The following is a 22,052-nucleotide window of genomic DNA, read 5'->3' on the forward strand; positions in this document are numbered from 1 at the left end:
TAGCCTCCAGCTTTTCTGATGCTGTCACCTAAGATGCCTGCTAAAGCTTGTACTCTCATCAGTCTTGCATGGCAATCTAGAAGTGTGGGAATATTAATGTCTTGTAGGGAAACCTTCAATCAAAAAGAACCATGAGACAATGGTCAAACATTTCTCTCTTTTGCCCCTTGGGCAGCCATTTTTGAGACTTTTTGTATAGCTTCTCATAAGATCTGAGTGAAATCATGCACAGTTGCCCACAGTGATGTTCAATGCCCTGTGCTCCTTTGCACTGACTTTCTCTCCTACCCCGTTTTATTCTCATTAGATCTTCTCTCCTATTTCCTGGAATCATTTCCAAAGTAAATGACCTGAATGCAATTCTTATCCAGGTTCTGTTTTTATGGAGGTCCCAGACTGAGACAAAGGCACATCATAATAGGAGCAATATCTATGGGTTGAGAGATGAGAGGAGTGTTTGTCAGGGTATGGTACTGGCATTTAATACAGCTTTCTCTCCTCTACCAGATATCTAAATATTGGCATTTTGGAAGGTTTCTCTAGGATTTATCTGCTCTTTTTAAATCTTCTTTTCTTTATCTACACTTTCTCTTCTTTATATTTCTCTTCTATATTTTCTCCTTAGACAGTCTACAGTTTTATGGTTTTAAACACCACCTTTATTTTAATGACTCCCCTGGATTATATCTTTAGTCCTTATCTTGCTTCAGAGCACTAGCATCATATATCTAATTGTCTACATATCATCTCCCTTTGGATGTCTAATTAGCATTGTTTTCTTCATTTGTACAAAATAAAACTCTTGTTTACCTCCCAATAAAATAAGCTTTTTCCTACAAAAGAAGCTGTTATGCCCCTATTCTTTTTCATGGCACCACCATCTACACTATAGTTCAGACAAAGGAAACTTGATGTTGTTCTTGGTTCTACCCTTTTCACACTCTTCCCAGCAAGTTCTGAATATTGTATCTCCAGAATAGTTTTAAAATTTATCCACTTATCTACATCCCCACTGCCATTGCCCTTGTCCTAGGCGTAATTATCTTTTGTCAGGACCACTCCAATAGTCTTATAAAATCTGTTAGAGATAATACCATCAGAATAGTTTAAACAAATACACAAAAGTCACTAGCCCTTTTCAAGCCTTCCAACGGTTTCCTAAGGCATCTGGAAATAAAAGTCAAAAATCTTTCCATGTTCCCAAGGCCCTATATGATCTAGGCCCTGCTAACATTAGATTTTTTTCTTCTTGTACACTATTGCTATAGACTGACTGTTTATGTGACCCCCCAGAATCACATGTTAAAACCTAACTGCCAATGTGATGGTATTTGGAAATGGGGTCTTTGAGAGGTGATCAGATCATGGGGCAAAGGTTTCACGAATGGGATTAGTGCCCTTATAAAAGAAACTCCAGAGAGCCAGTTAGTCCCTTCCATGTGAGGACACAGTGAGACTGCTGTCTATGAGCCAGGAAGTAGTCCTCACCAGAACCAAGTCCGCTGGTGGTTTGATCTTGAAATTTCCAGCCTCCGGATCAGTGAGAAATATATTTCTGTAGTTTATAAGTCACCCAGTCTATGGTATTCCATTATAGCAGCTGGAGTGAATGAAGACACTTATGCATCAGCTACAGTAGTATCTTTTCATTCTCCAAAAAGGCCAGCTTCTATCTTTCCTCAGGGTCTTCCATTTCTGAACCTTCTGCCTGGATAGTTCCTTTTCCTGCTTTTCATGGGCCATACTCCCTATTCTTTAGGCCTCAGTACAAATATCTCTTCCTCTGAGAGTGATTCTTGTCTTGGTGACCTGTTAAAATGCCCTCCATCCCAGTTACTGTCTATCACTACTTGTTTATTTCCTTCATAATTCTTCTCAGAAATTTTGTATTGTGTTTTGAGCCATTTTTATTTTCTTTTTATCTTTTCAATTAGAAGGTAAGCTCTGTAAGGTCAGAAGTCTTATCTTTCTTGACAAGTTTTACATTGCTAAACTAGATCTGGCAACTTTGTGGAATATAAATGGATAGGATAATTATTTTGAGAAATTCTTCAGGATGGGTGCATGTAGGAATCTTTTTTTTAAAAAAAAAAACTTACACTGAGGCAAAGAACCTAATAATGTCAATTTTTCCTGTCTCAATAATCTATACATCCTTGCATCTTTGAAACCCTAATGAGACCAGGAGAGGGGAGTAAACAATCATTTTTTGTGTATGTGTGAATACATAAAGACATTCTTCTAAATCTTTACTTCTTATTTTATATGGTCAGTATTATTTTCAAGTAGGAAGCAAAACTGATGATTCATCTCTTAGTAATCAAATTTATTATAACCAATTATATTTTTTCAATAGCTTTTATCTAAATAGAATGATTACATCTGAGAAGCATGAGATTTTTATGGGAAAGGACACAACTTCAATTCTATTCAGTCTATAATGTTTTCTCTTTTTATAAAAATGACTTGGCTAACTTCTTGTAATTTAACCCTGCCACACACAGAATGAAATTCTTAGTACTTCTTAACTCTTCTCCTCTTAAGTCATTCTGTCTTTCAGATACACACAAATTCATTGTCTCAATTTCTTTCAAAGACACATGTATCCAAAACTTCAATACCTTTTAGTCACAAATGCTTCTTTTACTCTCGTTTCAGTTTTCATACCTGCCACATCAGGATGTGGTGCCCAGCTGTTTCATGTCATCACAGGCTGGATGTATTTGCTTCATTTTGTGATTCTGGGGTAGAGGGCCCTGAATTCACTTTGGTAGCCTTATTCTAAAATTTGGTGCCAAATATCACGAGTGTCAAAGGAATAAATGTTTTTTATTTTTATGGTGAAAATAATGATAAAGCAAGTCCAGTCCTGTGTTGATTAACTATTAATACCAATTTTTATTATTTCTGAAAATATCTATACACATATATGTATATCACAGCTAACATTAAATTCTTAGGCATTTTTTTTCTTAAAATCTTATATTACAGCATCTTGCAGCTTTTTGTAATTTAGGATTTCTCATACTGAATTTTCCTAAAGAGAGACGCATGTCTATTGTTTGTGATTTAGTTTCTTGATATGTAATAACTGCATCATGGGTTTTGTTACATTTAAATGTAAAACAACTGTGCTGTGATGCATAGATTTGTTAATATTGTACTCTCAGTTTGCCAAAATGACATGAAATAATTTGATTTTATATATTGCTCTTGATGCCCCTTGTTACTCTCTTATACTTTGCTAGACTTTGAGATTTTACAATACAGAGATTTTCTGTACTCTAACCTCAGGGAAAACTCATTACCACTTTTTTTTTTCTTTTTGTGAGATGGAGTCTCTCTCTGCTGCCCAGGCTGGAGTGCAGTGGTGTAATCTCAGCTCACTGCAACCTCACTCTCCTGGGTTCAAGCGATTCTCCAGCCTCAGCATGCCGCCATGCCTGGCTAATTTTTGTATTTTTAGTAGAGATGGGGTTTCACCATGTTGGTCAGGGGGGTTTCGAATTTCTGACCTCGTGATCCACCCGCCTCACATCCCAAAGTGCTGGGATTACAGGCGTGAGCCACTGTACCTAGCCACCACTTTTGTAATTACTTGATGGGTATGAGAAATACCTGCTTGGTGATCAGTCTCACTAATGGGTCTTGTCTCAACTGACTTGAAAAGAACCCAGAAGATTTGATGTATTTGATCAGTCAAGTGCTATTTTTGATTCATCTGAGTGATTTCTATCCTCTTCACCTCTTTCTGTCTGTGCTCCATCTTTAATAATCAAATGCTCTTACCATCAGTGCAGAGGGGTCCAGACCTCCCATATGGGCAGAGGCAGACAATATCTGTTCCAGATTTTGGAACACAGGTGGCACCATTTCCACATGGGTTGTTTTCACAACTTGCAAACTGGCACAGCTTGCCTGAATACAGCCTTGGACACTCACAAAACAGATTTTCATTATCACTGAGAAGGGAAAAAATTTAAAAATTCATTAGGAAACAACTGATATTTTCTACACACATACACATATATACACATGCATGAACACATATGCAAATAAAATTATAATTGCATCTTTTCTAATAAGTGACTTTTTTCTCCCTCTTTTTTCTGTTTCAACTTTTGAGTATTTGTAGCTGTGTGCTTTCCACTGAAAGCAGATTAACAGCTTTATAGATTATCTGAAGCCACGAATTCTATTTTAAGCCATCTATTTTTATTTTTGATTTGCCTCATCTTTTATTTCACACTGGGTGCCTTTTCAGGGCTTCATTGAATATGTGTGGTGCTGCCTCAATAAAGTGCATCAAACGTCTATTAGCAAAAAACATCTTAGACTCAAAGCTCAGAGGAGAATTTTAAGCTGGTGATAAGCTTCCCCACACTGAGGACAAAGTCCTCCAAGAGCTGCATTTGTAGTAATTCTGAAAATAAGACACAGTGGGGAGCTATAATGACTATATAACTCTTCAGCTTAAAATATGGTTTGGTGGCTCCAGGCTGTGAGTGTGCATGAAAGCAGAGCTCAGGAAAAATACTCCTCTTACCTGCCAGGGAAGCATTCTCAAGAGGGAGAAGTGACTTGGAGTTTGTTATTTCTGCCTTCTCTGCATCCATTGCCCCATTTAAAGTAACAGACGCCTTTGTTTTCCTTTCCAAGACCCACCCCTCCACCATTCTCAGCCCATGTTGTCTGGGAGACACAGTCTGCTCTCTTGGTGCCAATCATAGTGTGTAGTGCAGGGTGGATACATGACACGCTAGGCCAACTGGCCAACCTCTGCTAGAACTCTCCAGAGAGTACTCATTTTATCTGCTGGTGTTGCTACACTGGTAATTGACGGTGGCATGTGCCTGTCCAGAGGGAAGAGCCTAGCTGAGAATAAATAGCTAATACTTAGCAATGTAAATATAAGTGACAGAGAAATATAGATTATTGATTATCTGGGTACCAGATCTAGCCAGTACTCTGTAGTTATGTGAGACAATATATTCCACTGCTTTTACATTTTTAAAGCCAGTTTGATTTGGGATTTTGTCACTTGAAGTTAAAGAATTCCATTTAATCTTTTCTTTTTTTTGCTCTCTTTTCTTATTACATTAGTTCATACACCTTGCCATATACAGATCTTAGGAGTTTACATCTTATCTTCTCAATGCAACTGTTAGCTCTTAAGCATAGATGCCAGGATTAGCCCTGATAATTGGGAAACTAACATATTTTTATGTTTTTATGACACAGCTTCCCAGTCTAGTTGTAGATCTTACCCATACAATGAATTTTTCCCCAACTATCTGTATGGTTCCTCAATACCTTCCTCATGTCTTTGAATCCCCTTACTCCAAAATTTGTGTGTAGGAAAGAACTATTTCTTTCATAATAATGAGTACCTGACTTAGAAATATGATGGTGTTTCCTTTTCTAAAAATATTCATATTTTAATATTCTCCATGATAATGTTATGAAACACTATGAAAGTTTATGTATCAGATAGCAGATAAAGCTGGCTTTGGTGGGGTTGTAAGGCTTTGAGACCTTCAGATTTTGCCAACTCATAAGGCTTATCCTGTAAGTAATCAGTAATTTATGCATTTTATAACCTTCATGGCAACCTGCATAGCATTCTACACATTGCAGACAGATATGGAATCTCATAAGTTTTCAGAATTGGGAAAAAATTATATATCGATGCCCCTAAGATGGTTATAAAGTATCCTGAGCAAGATTTTCTGTTTCTGTGAAATAAAGTTTTGAGGACTGCTTAGCCAATGCTGTTCCTTGTTTCCTGAGAATAGCGGTAAAACCACAGCCGGACCACCTAGCAGGTACAGAAATATTTCTGGTGTGACCTAAAGTGTACGTTAGAAACTTAATGTTGTTTGGGGGTAATGGATAAATCTGATGTAACTTTGCTTCCACTGACCTTACTTGGAGTTGAAAGGTCAGTATTAAGCATTTGTATTCTGGGATAAAGTCTAGGAAAGTAGCATTCTTGAGAGCTGCATTCTGGAAGGACCAAATTAGTCTTTTTCAGATCAAGGAGAATGCCTCATATGTGAAAGTCAAACTAATCTAAGCATTGATTGATTTAAATGCTTTAATCATATAAACCTAAACAGATTTGGCATGCAGGAAAGATGATTTTATGGTGAAAACCAAGGAAAGCACTATTTTTTAATCCAGTCCTATTGATAAATCAAGCCTCATTTCCTCTTTCTGCTTTCATCAGGTGTTGTGAGAAGTTGGTTGTGTAAATTCATGCGGAGATGACTAACTGTGTGCATCTGTATATCAGCAGGCAACTAGAGTAGAGAGAGAACTAGAAATTCTATAGAAAACTCTCCAAGAAAAGGGAAACTCACCATATCTAACCAAGGGCAAGTGTTCAGAGTCTTCTGGCCTGTCTTGATATCCCATTAGCACCTCATTAGCAAGAGTCAGCTTTACTCAATTGAGATGTTGCCAGATGACGGCACTTCAAATTGTACCTCAAAGTTCCAAAAGACTTCCTGGAGTGTCAGACATTTCACCAATAGTTTTTGTTTTCTAAATCTATCTTTGCTATCTTCTGTGTTAGACCTGGACACAAAGTTTCTCCTATCCAGATCTTGTCAGATCCTGTCATTAAATCACAACTTCTTCAAAAGCTACCAAGCCTGCTGTTTTCTCTGCCACTTGACCTACTTTGATGTCTCTACATCTTGTAGCAAAAGGCAGTGTTGACCCAGAAAGGGAATGCTCTAAGACTGATGGATCTTATGTAAGACAGTTGACTTTTGGAAATAGTTTTCAAAATAGTGTCACCCTCTTTTGCTCAGTTTACTTTAAATACTACATTATTGCTGTGAATTTGTCACTGCTTATTATAATTAGCTTTGAGAGAATATATTTATATGAAATATATTTTTTTCATGGAATATATATTTTCATCCCTAAAGTTTTAAAAATTTTATCCTTCACAAGACCTGTAAACCACATAGAAACCTTTTTTTTGGAAATTTTCCTTTAAGCAAGTCAGGAGATTTTTCTGAATTAAAAGTAGGTCATAAAATAATCCAGATTATGGTGAAGTTTTTACCTATACACCAGAGGACCATATTTTTTTTGGCAATTGCTGCCATCCAAAGTTTGTTGTGCACCTACATCACGGATGGAGCCACGTGCCAAGTGGTGAATAAGACTCGCTTTTGCATTCTTTGTAGGAGACATCATAAATGCATGAACAAATCTCTGTAAGATACATAGTATGTGACAAAGGAATAGAGAAAGTATCAAGTATTTTAAGGCCTTAGCTCTGTAATATACGGATTCAGATGACAGTAGTTACTAAAAGCTGGTCTGTGAACTGGCACCAAAGGATTTACCAGGGACTCTCCTGAATGTGTTTGCTAAATGCAGATTCCCATGCTCCTCTTGACCTCTGAGATTCTGATTTAGAATGTCTAAAGTAAGGCTCAAGAGTCTGCCTTTAAAAAATGTCATTAGGAGACTCTTTTGCATAGCCTACTTTGACTTAAACCCATCCCTCTGAGACAAATATTCTCTCCAGAGTGAAAGCTTGATGGGCATTAGTTATTATTCTGTCCTTATAGGATATTATAATTTTATTTTTGTTTTTGGGCTATGTTTTGACTTTTGACCAACATATATCTGAAAACATATATATCCATCAAAGTACAAAGATGAGAAGGTTTTCATTTTAGGAGTGCCGTATACAGTCTACTGCATGTGCATTATGTTTAACTTCAACATAAAAGAGGAAAAAATTCACTTGGTCACTTTAAAGCTTAGTTAAAAAAATACCACCTATCTAAGCATATGCAAACAACTGTATATTTTGGCATTGTAACTGCTACAGGATATTTGATTACAAGTCTACAATATGGTAAGAATATTAACTGTCATTTCTATGAGTATTAAAATTACCTTTAGAAAAATTTAGCTAATTAAAAAAAAATCAAAGAAGCTGGCTTGAAAAGGGTGCCCACTATTTATATAACACAGCCAGATGCCAAAAATCTTCTAGAACTAAAAGGACTCCTGCATGTATTAACTTAAAAAAATAAATAACTCTTCTTGCACTCTTTGTATCTAACGGATCATTAGCCGATTTCAAAGTTGGCCACCCACAGTGTCAAGAGAGGGAGGTTCTCAGCAGGAAAGAGTGCAGAAATGAATCCTTATGAATAATGTCTCCAGATATTTCTGAAAAATAGAATTGCTACTGGCAGAAATAACCCATCTCTATGTATCAGCTCTGATAGCACCACAGCCCAGGCTTTAGGAGTTATGCAAATGAGATCCCAAGTAGCTGTGGTTCAAGTAGAACTTTCAATCTGTTTTCATGAATTTCACAACACCATGATAAGAGCCTACTAATTACAAAGAATACTTCCCCTCCCCTGCAAGAATCTTCCTTAAAAAATTGGAATTTCTGTCAAATGAGTTGTTAGCTGTATGTGGAGACTCTGACTCTAGTACTGTAGATAGATTTTCTTTGTCTGTTTCTAGGACAGAACTGCCTAAATAGTTGTTATTTTGTGCTGTAAGGCACACCACTATGTATGTCATTTTTCATTTATAACTTTTTCTTTTTAAAAGTAGCCAAGCATGAAAATAATGGGAAAAAAATGCAAAACCAAAATTACTTTGTGGTGGCCTAGAAAGTGAACTTGGAGAAACATAGTCTATATAATATACCCATGAACAGAGAGCTCAGGGAAAATGTCCTCTGCTATAGAAACTTTTTTCTTTATATGAAAGGGTTTTTCTAAAGGCAGAAACAAGAAGAGAAAGGATAAGAGCAAATAAAAGTCATAGAATGACATAGGAATAAATAATACATAAAATGGAAAATCCATAAACAATTAAAAACACTTTTTTTCTTGTTCTAGTATCTGTCCAATTTAATCTTGTAGGCATTTTGCAAAGAAAAATTGAATATATGGTATAATCTCTCTCCTTCTCTCTTTCCCCTTCCTTCTCTCTCTCTCTTACAGGCATGGTTCACTTTACAAAAAAATAAACTTCGCTGGTAAAGAAAAATGACCAAAATTTCTTCCCCAGCAAGTGCATCAGGATCTCCTTTCCAGAAAGAGATATCTTTTCCGTATCTCTGGCCTTGTGACCCTCTAGTTCTTATGAAATGGAATTAAAGTTTTGCTTCCAAGGGAGCAGACTCGGAGAACATGAAGCCCAAAAGGGGAGCTAACATAGTAAACATGGCCATTATCTAAATACATTAAATGACATATGTGTGAGAATGTGCCCAGCACAGTACTTGGCATTGATCAGCTGCTCATTATATATTAGGAAAAGGAGGTAAGAATAAATGAAACATGTAATTAGTTGTGTCTGAATCAGTTAATGGTGGAATAAGAGAAATATGATGAAATCTGGTACAAAGAGAAGTGGGTTGGGAAAGAAGGATAAGGTGCAGGGTATTATGGGTGAAAAAATAAAATAATGCATTAATAATTGTTTGTCAAATGAATGTATCATTTCAGGGTCTAGAATTACTCCCCGCCAATAAAAAAAAAATCTCAGGATCTTAGAATTATACTCTGTGCCCAAACTACAATTTCATAATAGATTTTTCTCACTCTGTGCTCACTGTAAAATTAGCCAGTCTCCAGCCCCCTGCGTGGTAAGGGCAATCTGGGCAGGATTCAATATAACAGAATCTGTAAATGCAGTGCTTATGAAGCTCTGGAGCTCTCAGGTAATTTCCTGTAAAGATAATGTGCCTATTTGGAAGCTATTTAAGGCTAGAAGAGTTGGTATAAGCTTTTAAAATGTTATTTTAACTTCTACTAAAAAGACATAAAAAATTATCTTAAAATATTTAAGCCAATGAAGTGCCATTTCACCCATTCCCTTGACCTCAGTAATGTTCACATACACACAGTTTCTACTCAACTGTTACCATGGTGAATTCACCGATTATCAGGAAGGTAGAAACACAGCACACAATGTCGATGGTTGTTCTTTTCTGATATTAAGAATTATTTACAAAATTGCTGTGGGTGGAAAATTTATTCCTTAAAAATGAATGGTAGATAACTCTCTAGAAAGGTATACATTTATGAACCCAAAATATCCTTTATGGGTATTTCTATGTTGAATTTGCAATGAGAATTTAATTTTTTTTTGCAGTTTCTCATTTACTCCACAGCCTTTCTTTTGTCAAATTTTTTTGGGTTGGAAAAAAAGCAAGAAATTTAGAGGAGTTCTTGCTTCTAAATATGTTGATTTGGCAGGCTTGCTCTAAAAGTACAGTTTGTGTCTGCCACTTAGAGCAAGCAGGTGACTTTTGGAATTGTCCCAAATTTCTTTATATAGAGTCAGTGTACTGAGCAATGTAAACCAGAGATTACTAACTGGCAAGATGTTTAATACCTACCTCTTGAACCCTGTGGTATATTTAGATTATAATCTGCAGCCTAGACATGAAGTTAAGTGCACAGTTATGGGGGACAATATAAAATTCACCACTTCATCAAAATTCATCAAATTTGATTAAATATCAAATTCTCCTTCTACCCAATCGTTGTTCAGATCTTTCCCAGTCCTGTGATCTCTGCTCAGAGGAAGTGACTTCACTTCCTACTCTATAGATAAAATTTTAGTCATCAGCACCTCTCCTGACTTCCACATTATTTCTTCCAGCACTTATTCTCCATCCTTTCTTTCCTCTTACCCCAATTCCCAATAACAAGTATTTCTTTCCAATGCTAGAATTTCACTTAATTTAATCCTATCAATATATTTGAAGCATAGAGTATAAGTAGATCTGAGCTGAGATACGAGAAGCAGCCTTGGTCCTTTTAAGAATTTTCACTTTAACTTATTGGCAATAGACAGACATTGAAACGTTTTTGATGAGGGAATGAATTATATTATGTTTTAGAATTATTATTCTGGGGAAAATGTCTGGAGAACAGTAAACCTAGGGACAGAGTTTTCTCCGTTATTAATTTATTGTCTGCTGGGCGTGGTGACTCATGCCTATAATCTCAGCATTTTGGGAGGCCGAGGTGGGCGGATCACTTGAGGTCAGGAGTTCAATCCCATCCTGGCCAACATGGTGAAACCCCATCTCCACTAAAAATACAAACAAGTAGCTGGGTGTGGTGGCGCATGCCTGTAATTCCAGCTACTCAGGAGGCTGAGGTGGGAGAATCACTGGAACCCAGGAGGTGGAGGTTGCAGTGGGCCGAGATCACGCCACTGCACTCCAGCCTGGGCAACAGAGTGAGAATCCATCTCGAAAAGAAAAAAAAAAAAATAAGAATGTGTTGTTTGTTAGTTCCAAATCCACCCTTTATAATCCTTTCTTGTGATGCTGGAGCTGGACCCTATAAACACATTCCCTTTGCCAACTGGGGGGATGTTATGCTTTGTTAGTAGAGGGCACTTGGGACACTGAAGGAAGAAGAGGTTCTCTTCCTAGCTCTGCCATTCTTTCCTGTCTTCTTACACCTGCTGGAGGCATGCACAGGAAACTCAGTGCTGCTCACCCCCAGCAAGTTCCACAGCACCTCCCCTGGAGAATTACCACTAGGAGACAGCCCATGACCCACCCAGCTTTCCAGCTTCTAGGTGTCCCAGTGGGAAAATTCTTAGCAAGTTCAGCAGCACCTTCAAGTGTGGCTTTCTGGTGAGTTTTCCTGGACCTCATAGTGAGTGGCTTGAAACAGTTTCACAGGCGCCCCAGTGGGCAGGAATTCTAGCAAGTTCAGCAGCACCTTTGTGGTGGCTTCTCAGTGATCTCCCTAGAGCCCCAGAGGGTAGCTTCCCAGTGCATTCAGCAGCGCGCCAGTACGTGGCTTCTTCTTTCCCAGTCTTGGACTGGGGTATCACAGTGAACTTTTCTATCATTCAATGGCCACACTCTCCATCGTGCTCTGCATACCAGGTGGTGTGTGTGTGTATGCGTGCACATGTGTGTATGTATGTGTGTGTGTGCAAGTGTGCATGTGTGTGTGTGTATGTGTGTGAGTGTATATGTGTGTCTTCTGATTTGTTCCTTGGAGTGCTCTTCCTCAGCCCTAGAGGTAGGAATGGCTCCTACATCCACTATACCTAAATATGTTTTTTTTTGTTGTTTTTTTAAGACCGTGTCTCGCTCTTGTCACCCAGGCTGGAGTGCAGTGGTGCGAATTCGGCTCACTGCAGCCTCCACCTTCTGGGTTCAAGCAATTCTCCTACTTCAGCTTCTCAAGTAGCTGGGATTACAGGCACATGCCACCATGCCTGGCTAATTTTTGTATTTTTAGTAGGGATGGTGTTTTGCCATGTTGGCCAGGCTGGTCTCAACTCCTGACCTCAGGCGATCTGCCTGCCTTGGCCTCCCAAAGTGCTGGGATTACAGGCATGAGCCACCATGCCTGGCCCACCTAAAATATTTAATGTACTCTTTGCATCTTAGAAATTAATCCCATGTTACTGGATAATAAATCTTCATATTAAACTTTCCTAAATTACCGTGTGGCTCTTTCTCTTGACCAAACCCTGAGTTATACACAGAAATCCAAGCAGAAGTGTAGATAAGCTTAGTGGAAGTGGGCATGGAGAGAAATAATTTGAGAGATGCTCAGGGAGAAAAATATCTTTTTAAAATTTTTTTATTTTTTTATTATACTTTAAATTCTAGGGTACATGTGTACAACGTGCAGGTTTGTTACATATGTATACATGTGCCATGTTGGTGTACTGCACCCATTAACTCGACATTTACATTAGGTATATCTCCTAATGCTATCCGTCCCCCCTCCCTACACCCCATGACAGGCCCCAGTGTGTAATGTTGCCCACACTGAGTCCAAGTGTTCTTATTGTTCAATTCCCACCTACGAGTGAGAACATAAGATGTTTGGTTTTCTGTTCTTGCGATAGTTTGCTGAGAATGATGATTTCCAGCTTCATCCATGTCCCTACAAAGGACATGAACTCATCCTTTTTTATGGCTGCATAGTATTCCATGGTATATATGGAATACTATATACCATATAGTATATTTTCTTAATCCAGTCTATCATTTTCTTAATCCAGTCTATCATTGGATCTCTTTTGTCTCTTTTGAGACATTGGTCTCTTTTGATCTTTGTTGGTTTAAAGTCTGGTTTATCAGAGACTAGGATTGCAACTCCTGCTTTTTTTTATTTTCCATTTGCTTGGTAGATCTTCTTTCATCTCATTATTTTGAGCCTATGTCTGTCTCTGCACATGAGATGGGTCCCCTGAATACAGCACACTGATGTGTCTTGACTCTTTATCCAATTTGCCAGTCTGTGTCTTTTAATTGGAGCATTTAGCCCATTTACATTTAAAGTTAATATTGTTATGTGTGAATTTGATCCTGTCATTATGATGTTAGCTGGTTATTTTGCTCATTAGTTGATGCAGTTTCTTCCTAGCATCAGTGGTCTTTACAATTTGGCATGTTTTTGCAGTGGCTGGTACCGGTTGTTCCTTTCCATGTTTAGTGCTTCCTTCAGGAGCTCTTGTAAGGTAGGCCTGGTGGTGACAAAAATCTCTCAGCATTTGTTTGTCTCTAAAGGATTTTATTTCTCCTTCACTTACAAAGCTTAGTTTGGCTGGATATGAAATTCTGGTTTGAAAATTCTTTTCTTTAAGAATGTTGAATATTGGCCCCCACTCTCTTCTGGCTTGTAGAGTTTCTGCTGAGAGATCTGCTGTTAGTCTGATGGGCTTTTCCTTGTGGGTAACCCGACCTTTCTCTCTGGCTGCCCTTAACATTTTTTTCCTTCATTTCAACTTTGGTGAATCTGACAATTATGTGTCTTGGAGTTGCTCTTCTTGAGGAGTTTCTTTGTGGCGTTCTCTGTATTTCCTGAATTTGACTGTTGGGCTGCATTGCTAGGTTGGGGAAGTTCTCCTGGATAATATCCTGAGAGTGTTTTCCAACTTGGTTCCATTCTTCCCATCACTTATCAGGTACACCAATCAGACATAGATTTGTTTTTTTCACATAGTCCCATATTTCTTGGAGGCTTTGTTTGTTTCTTTTTACTCTTTTTTCTTAAACTTCTCTTCTTGCTTCATTTGATTCATTTGATCTTCAATCGCTGATACCCTTTCTTCCACTTGATCAAATCAGCTACTGAAGCTTGTGCATGCATCACGTAGTTCTCGTGCCATGGTTTTCAGCTCCATCAGGTCATTTAAGTTCTTTTCTACGCTGTTTATTCTAGTTAGCCATTTGTCTAATCTTTTTTCAAGGTTTTTAGCTTCTTTGTGATGGGTTCGAACATCCTCCTTTAGCTCGGAGAAGTCTGTTATTAGCCATCGTCTGAAGCCTTCTTCTCTCAACTTGTCAAAGTCATCTCTGTCCAGCTTTGTTCTATTGCTGGTGAGGAGCTGTATTCCTTTGGAGGAGAAGAGGTGCTCTGATTTTTAGAATTTTCAGCTTTTCTGCTCTGGTTTATCCCCATCTTTGTGGTTTTATCTACCTTTGGTCTTTGATGGTAGTGACGTACAGATGGGGTTTTGGTGTGGATGTCCTTTCTGTTTGTTCATTTTCCTTCTAACAGTCAGGACCCTCAGCTGCAGGTCTGTTGGAGTTTCCTGGAGGTCCACTCCAGACCCTGTTTTCCTGGGTATCACCAGTGGAGGCTGCAGAACAGCAAATATTATAGAACAGCAGATGTTGCTGCCTGATGCTTCCTCTGGAAGCTTCCTCTCAGAGGGGCACCTGGCTGTATGAGGTGTCAGTCGTCCCCTATTGGTAGGTGTCTCCCAGTTAGGCTACTCGGGGGTCAGGGACCCACTTGAGGAGGCAGTCTGTCCGTTCTCAGATCTCAAACTCCGTGCTGGGAGAACCACTACTCTCTTCAAAGCTGTCAGACAGAAACGTTTAAGTCTGTAGAAGTTTCTGCTGCCTTTTGTTTAGCTATGCCCTGCCCACAGAGGCAGAGTCTACAGAGGCAGGCAGGCCTCCTTGAGCTGCGTTGGGCTCCACCCACTTCAAGCTTCCTGGCTGCTTTGTTTACCTACTCAAGCCTCAGCCATGGCGGATGCCCCTCCCCCAGCCTCGCTGTCACCTCGCTGTTCAATCTCAGACTGCAGTGCTAGCAGCGAGTGAGGCTCCATGGGTGTGGGACCCTCTGAGCCAGGCGCGGGATATAATCTCCTGGTGTGCCGTTTGCTAAGACCATTGGAAAAGCGCAGTGTTAGGGTGGGAGTGTCCTGATTTTCCAGGTACTGTCTGTCATGGCTTCCCTTTGCTAGGAAAGGGAATTCCCTGACCCCTTATGCTTCCTGGGTGAGACAATGCCCCACCCTGCTCCGTGGGCTGTACCCACTATGCGACAAGCCCCAGTGAGATGAACCTGGTACCTCAGGTGCAATTGCAAAAATCACCTGTCTTCTGTGTCACTCATGCTGGGAGCTGTAGACTGGAGCTGTTCCTATTTGGCCATCTGGGAACCTCCCCTTATTTCAGGGAGAAAAATATCTAACTTGATGATTGGTTTCTGGTTTGTCTAGCTGAGTAGATTTTGGTGCCATTCTTGAAACTGAAGAATATATAAATTTAGAAAGGAGAGGGAGAATATAATGAGTTCATTTTATAGCATGTCCATGGACATGCTAGTAACTATTTTCAGTAGTGTAGGAATAAGTTATCAATATAACTTATTTTAAAAATAACATAAACATAATTAGGCTTTGATTATGATTAAGAAAACCTCTGGATTACAATGTTGGTTGGTGGAGAGAGGGAGAGGCTACCGAAGAAAAATAAACTTTGACTCAAATACCTTACAAATTCAAAGTACCAGAGCAGCTACTCACATATCAACAAAACAGGAAAGTTTGCACTAAAAGCTTTTATCCATTGTACTTATCTAAATAGAAAGATCCTCATGTGTGTGGGGACATGGTGTAGCAGAATTCTTTTTAGGCTTAAATGCATATATACTCTTTCTCTTCTAAATGCAATTACCATGCATGAAATAGCTATGAAATATCTGTTCATCCTGGGGACAGTTTGGTTAGCTTCTTGGGAATAGTTGTGAAGACAAAAACTATGTCCATGAAGGAGAGCTGACTTAGCAGAAAGTATTTCAGCTCATTTTCATACAATTGTTGTTGTCGTTGATGATGATGATGATGACTCATTATAAAATGAAGCATCTGGGGTGAGTGCCTAACTGGACAGGATGCCAGGATAACAGGAGTAAACAGGGACTATCCCAGCCAAACCAGGGGTATGGTCACCTTCTATTTGAAGTCATAACATTTTTTCCTTAGGCTATTGTTGTACTGAACGTATTAAATATAGAGTTTCCATCTTAAACTAATTCTGAAGTAGAAATGCTGTGATTTTATTTTAACTGTTGTATTATCTGGAAACTCATTCTGTTGGGGTTCAAATTTACATATATTTAGGGCATGAGCATGGTGACCGTTAATACTGAGGGTCAACTTGATTGGATTGAAGGATGCAAGGTATTAATCCTGTGTGTGTCTGTGAGGGTGTTGCCAAAGGACATTAACATTTGAGTCAGTGGGCTGAGGGAGACAGACCCACCCTTAATCTGGTGGGCACAATCTAATCAGCTGCAAATGAATATAAATCAGGCAGCAAAAATGTGAAGGGGCAACATTGGCCTAGTCTTCCAGCCTGCATCTTTCTCCTGTGCTGGATGCTTCCTGCCCTCAAACATTGGACTCCCAGTTTTTCAGTTTTGAGACTTCAACTGCCTCTCCTTGCTCCTCAAGCTTGCAGACAGCCTATTGTGGGAACTTGTGATCATATAAGTTAAAACTTAACAAACTTCCCATTATATCTCTGTCTGTCTGTCTGTCTGTCTGTCTCTCTCTATCTATCTATCTATTCTGTCCCTTTATGGAAACTTGACTAATTCAGGCTTGGACCAATATTTTGTGTTAAGTTGATGAAACTGAGACACAAAGATCAGATAACTGAAAACAGTTTTCCTGAAGAAGGAACTACTGATAATAAATCACTGCTTTGCTGCCTTTGAAATAATGTGCTTCTTCCTAGCCCCTTTTTCTTTCTTTTTCTTTTTTAATTCTGAAAGGGGTAATTTCAGTTTTAAACACAAGAAGCTGAAAGTGGCTTCAGGCTTTTTCAATTAAAAGATTTAGTTTGCAACTTCTTTGCACTGGAAAAGACTAAATCTCTTGGAATCAGTTGACATGATGTTAAAATGGACTGTGCTATTTCTTTAAAAGTCATGTACAGTGGCCATTTCTCATCAAAAGGTGTTTTGGTTGTAGGCAAGGTTCTTAGTTCCATAACCTTATGGATGATAAAGGACAGTTTCAAAAGGCATTTATACCTAGTTAACACTTTTTTTTTGACACACTATTAGATGTGACAATTTTCTTTTACATTAAATGGATAAAAGAAAAAAAGGAACAGCCAACTTTCCCTGCTGTTTCAATAGTTTCAATTAGTTTATTTCCCCTCAATTGCTTCGTCAGATGGGCTAGATAAGATTTCACTATTTGGGGGGATCGTTTTAAGCTTCTTTTCCAGCAGTTTGTTATTTTTAAAGCTCCAGTGATTCACTATAAAATGCATCTCCATCTGCAGGAAGCAATTCCTAAATTGCTTCACTCAACGAATCCAAAACTGCTAGGCTCACTATAGCACAGAAATAGAACTGGTTTGGAAAGGGATTACCTATTGGGTTCAGAAAAACCTCTTCTGAGACAGGTTATGGCATGGAGCAGATCTCTGAATGCCAGAGGGAACTTTTATTTTATTGTATTTAGTAAGAATCATTTGAAGTTTTGTTTCATTGGTCTGACTATTTCCTAGTAAAAATATACTGTGGTAACTAATATATATAAATTATGAGTTATTGCAAACTCCAGTTCTGAATTAAAATTTTCTAAGCAACTTAAAATTATGTCTGAATATACATACTTAAATACCTTTTTTTCAGAACTTACTAAATCTTAAGTTGAATTTATTTCACTTAAGGTTAATCCTTTTCCCCACCTCCCCATGGCACATATATGCAAAATATTAATCTTTAGCCTGAAAATGTTATTTCCATTACTTATAGAATAGAGTCAAATATTTGGCATAGATTTTATATACATTAAAGTGTAACATGGGTTAGAAAATCTTGGTTTATATTAGTTGTTTTCAATCTAATTAAAGTAAAATAGAAACAAGAAAAAAATGCAGGTCAAGCGACAAGGAATTGTTTGCTAGTTTAATCACATATAGGAAGCTATTGTTATCCTTGAGACTTAGAGAAATTGACTATTCTATAGGATTTTTAAAGACAGGAAACGATTTATCTTAATACTGTGTCAGCATTTTCCTGAAACTGATTTAGCCTTTTGCATTAAAAAGAAGAGACACACTAGAACTTTTAATTGAAAAAACCTGCAGCTACTCTCAACCTCTAATATCTAAAATCAAGTTATCTCTTTCTGAAAACAACAAAAGGGAAGTAGCTAATCTTGAAGTTGTTCAGGAGTCATTTATTACCAAAAGTATTTTTACTGACTGTCCCAATTCCTTCAGGAAACTTCAAGCTATGAAGAGCATAATATATAAAACAGACTATTTAAGGGATACTTTGTCTTATTACAAAAGTTGCCATTCAAGTCTCCAATAAATAGCTTAATACAAATATTTTTTCAGGGATACACCATTTGCCACAGGCAAAACTGTCACATTGAGTTTGGTTTTATACTGGAGTTCCTTGATGTTGTTCCATAAGCCTCCATGAGGGGCAGAGGAGCAGGCCTTCCATCCACTCTGCCATGCCTCAACCAGAGTTAGTTTGCTTTATTTATTCATTCATTCATTCACCCACTCAATGTTTACTGAGCTTTTTCCCTATTCCAGGCACTGCTAGGCACTGTACAACTGTGTTGAATGAAATAGATATCATCCCGTTTTGCATTGAGTTTACAATCTAGATGGTGAGACAAGAATTAAGTAACTAAATAGAAAATGACACATTATATTAAGTCCTAAAAGAGAATATCACATGGTGCTATGGGAGAGCACAGCAGGCGGCCTATTTTAGATAAATGGTTGGGGGAGAGTTTTCAGTGGAATTAATAATTAATCCAAAACATAAAAAATGCAAAATTGGGTTAGGTGAGGAATAGGAAATGTTTAAATAGTGAACAACAGATATGAATGCTAAGATATGAGAGAAAGTCTGACATAGTCCAGGACTGGAAAGTAGCCACTTTTGCCCGGAGTTCAGCAAAAAGGAGGAGATTGGAAAAACTATACAGATGCTAGATCATGTAGGATGTCTTTGATAACAAAATGTACTCAGCATTGAACTTAACCATAATTAGTGTGATTTTACTCCCCAGCAGCTGAAGGCAATACTCTACGAAAAGTTCCAAATATATATTCTAACATAGTATTCACCTTTGTTCAAAGAATTGATTCAGCCTGTAATCAGTCCCAACACCTCCTAGCATTTAGAGCAATGGCTTCCTTTACATATGGAACCAAATTTTGGAAGCCGAAGTTGGAACTTTCTTACTAAGACCTCCAGGGCTGGATATGATCTGGCCCCTGTTCCACTCTGTGACTGGACTCTTTCCACTCTTTCACTGTGCTCTTGCTTCACATGCCCTTGGTGTGCCATGCCACATCACCACAGCTCCAACTGACTTTTGATGTAACTATGCTGACAGTTCCCTGGGAACTCAGACTCACTGCACTCTGACAACTTCTCACCATAAACAGCAAACCATTTCTTCTACCCTTGTGAAAACACAGTCTGAAGGAGCAGAGTTAATGCCCCATGTGGGAAACTCTCAACCAATGTGGCTGGAAGTCAGCAGATAATTGCTTCTGCCTTTAGGTGAACACTTCTTGCAGATATTCTGTAGGCTATTCAGGATGTCCCAACAGAATAGAATCCTCGCAGTAGGGACTCTACAACTCTGCTTAATGACAGGCTTTTCCCTCTGCCCTGCCTTCCTGTCCCAAGTCTTTCCCTTGCTCCTTGGGACTGCCTCCAATAAATTGTTTGTAACTAAACCTGTGGTATAACCTCTGCTTTTGGGGGAATTCCAAGCTATGGTTCTGGTCTTTTGAATTTGCATACATTCTGTGTTTGCTCCCCATTGAGTTCCTTTGTGCTTGATCTAGAACCTTCTTTCTCTTTTGTATTATATTCACATGGCTGAGGCCTTCTCATCATTCAGTTTCAGCCTAAATGTTATTTCCTGAGAAGAGCCTTTCCTCTAATCCAGTGTTGTTCTCAACTACTTGTCACTACTTCATTACGTAACTTTTAGTATGTTTATTATAACTGATCACTTTTGAGATGTGTCTATTTTCTTATTAACTTATTTTATTACACATTTACTTGTATTGTACCTAGAATTATAAGCTCCAGGAGAGCACAACCCTTACTATGCTGTGAAGGATTGTGCTCACAAAGTCCAGAACAATGGCTGTCATATAATGGTCATGCAGTAAATATGAGTTGAAGGAATTAACAAATGAAATTCAATGTGTTTTCAAGGTGGGATAATAGAATATAGAATAATGCTTTTCTTTTAAGAGCATACATTTGAAACAGTCTCTTATAGTGTTTCCATTACTAAGAAGATACATGTGAAGCTTCCACCAAGTAAATAAAGAGTAAAAAAAAAAAATTCAAATTTTAGATGCAGCTGTCCTTTACTGGTAACTTTTCACTTATTTTTAGTTTTACTAAAATGTCCTAACTGGATAGTAATTACCCTTGTGAGAGAGGGTATGTACTATCAGGGGACATAAGAGAGCCTCCTGGGGTGCTGAAAAATGTTACCTATCTTGATTTGGGTTGTGGTTACAAGGTTTTGTACATATATAAGAATTCATTGAGATTTGTGTGCTTTACTGTATGTATGTTATCTTTTATTTAAAAAATCTGGACCAAGTTTGTGCTTGGGGAGAAAAAAAAATGCACCAATTTTGTAAGTTTTAAAAGTATAAAGACCTCTTTAGTGTCAAATTTATTTTTCAGATAGTCCATCAAATCCTGATTTTTGAAATCTTAGGTTGGTTGATAAGAAATACCTTGATCATATTTTTACATTGAAGTTATCAAATACTTTATATTAACATAGAGGAAAATCAATCTATACTATGTAAATTCTTGGAGAGGCAGAATCTTTCTTCTTCAAAACATTTTTTTTTTTGAAAATGTAACTTTTTTTAGTGAAAGTTGTGTATTAATTGGAAATACTTTATCAGCTGTCATAGAAATAATATACTATCTTAATCTTCTTTGCATTGGTCCTGTGAAGAAATACTATAATGGGTAGGTGGAGTGTTTCCATTTTTATTAAATTTGTATTTGCTTGTTCTTTCCATTTGCATCTCATGCTAAATTACATGGCAAAATTAACACCAATTGAAGTGCAGATTCTAAATGGAAATCTATTATATCCTCCCATATTTTAATCAGGACTTATGTGTTTTATAAATGGCAATTAAGCTTTTTTTTGGAGTGCACTGGTAATGCTCATATACCATGAAGCACCAAACATATAGGATTAATCTCATAGCATTAGGGTAGATCCCAATTACTGGCCAAGTAGGCTACATCTTTTGTCATCTGGGTTGAGATGCTGGATGTTCTCCATTCTGAAAGTATCTGCTCATTGTCCCATAGCTGCTCCATGAAAATCCATTTTTGGTGTTTGCTTCATTTTAGGAAGAGAACTAAACATTCTCATAATTTAAGGACTCTTCCAGTGCCAACATGTCAATGATACTCATGGCCAATGAGTATCTCAATGATACCCTTTTTTCTTTGATGCAATGATTTCATTCACTTATTGATTCAGGCATTCAATAAACATTTATGAAGTTCTGATGTGTTAGGCACAGGTTTGCTAAGCTAGAAAGACACATAAGGTGTGACCATATCCGATCAAGGTTTTAGTCTAAATTAGTAGTTCTTAAAGTTAGTTTTGCATCTGAATTACTATGGGAGCTTGTCAGAAATACAGATCTATAGTTCTCACCAAGGAGCTACTTACTAGAAGCAGAATTTGGGGGCACAGGAACT

The 22,052-nt window shown here is 37.9% G+C and overlaps 1 protein-coding gene across 1 annotated transcript in view; it reads right to left on the minus strand.

Moving 5' to 3' along the window:
• EYS (eyes shut homolog) overlaps nt 1-22,052 on the minus strand; it is a 1,986,267-nt gene that overhangs the window by 140,664 nt on the left and 1,823,551 nt on the right. Inside the window, 1 exon segment of the mRNA NM_001374351.1 lies at nt 3,790-3,962. Coding sequence (NP_001361280.1) covers nt 3,790-3,962 — 173 coding nt within the window.

This window comes from Pongo abelii, chromosome 5 (assembly GCF_028885655.2).
Source record: "Pongo abelii isolate AG06213 chromosome 5, NHGRI_mPonAbe1-v2.0_pri, whole genome shotgun sequence".
NCBI lineage: Eukaryota > Metazoa > Chordata > Mammalia > Primates > Hominidae > Pongo > Pongo abelii.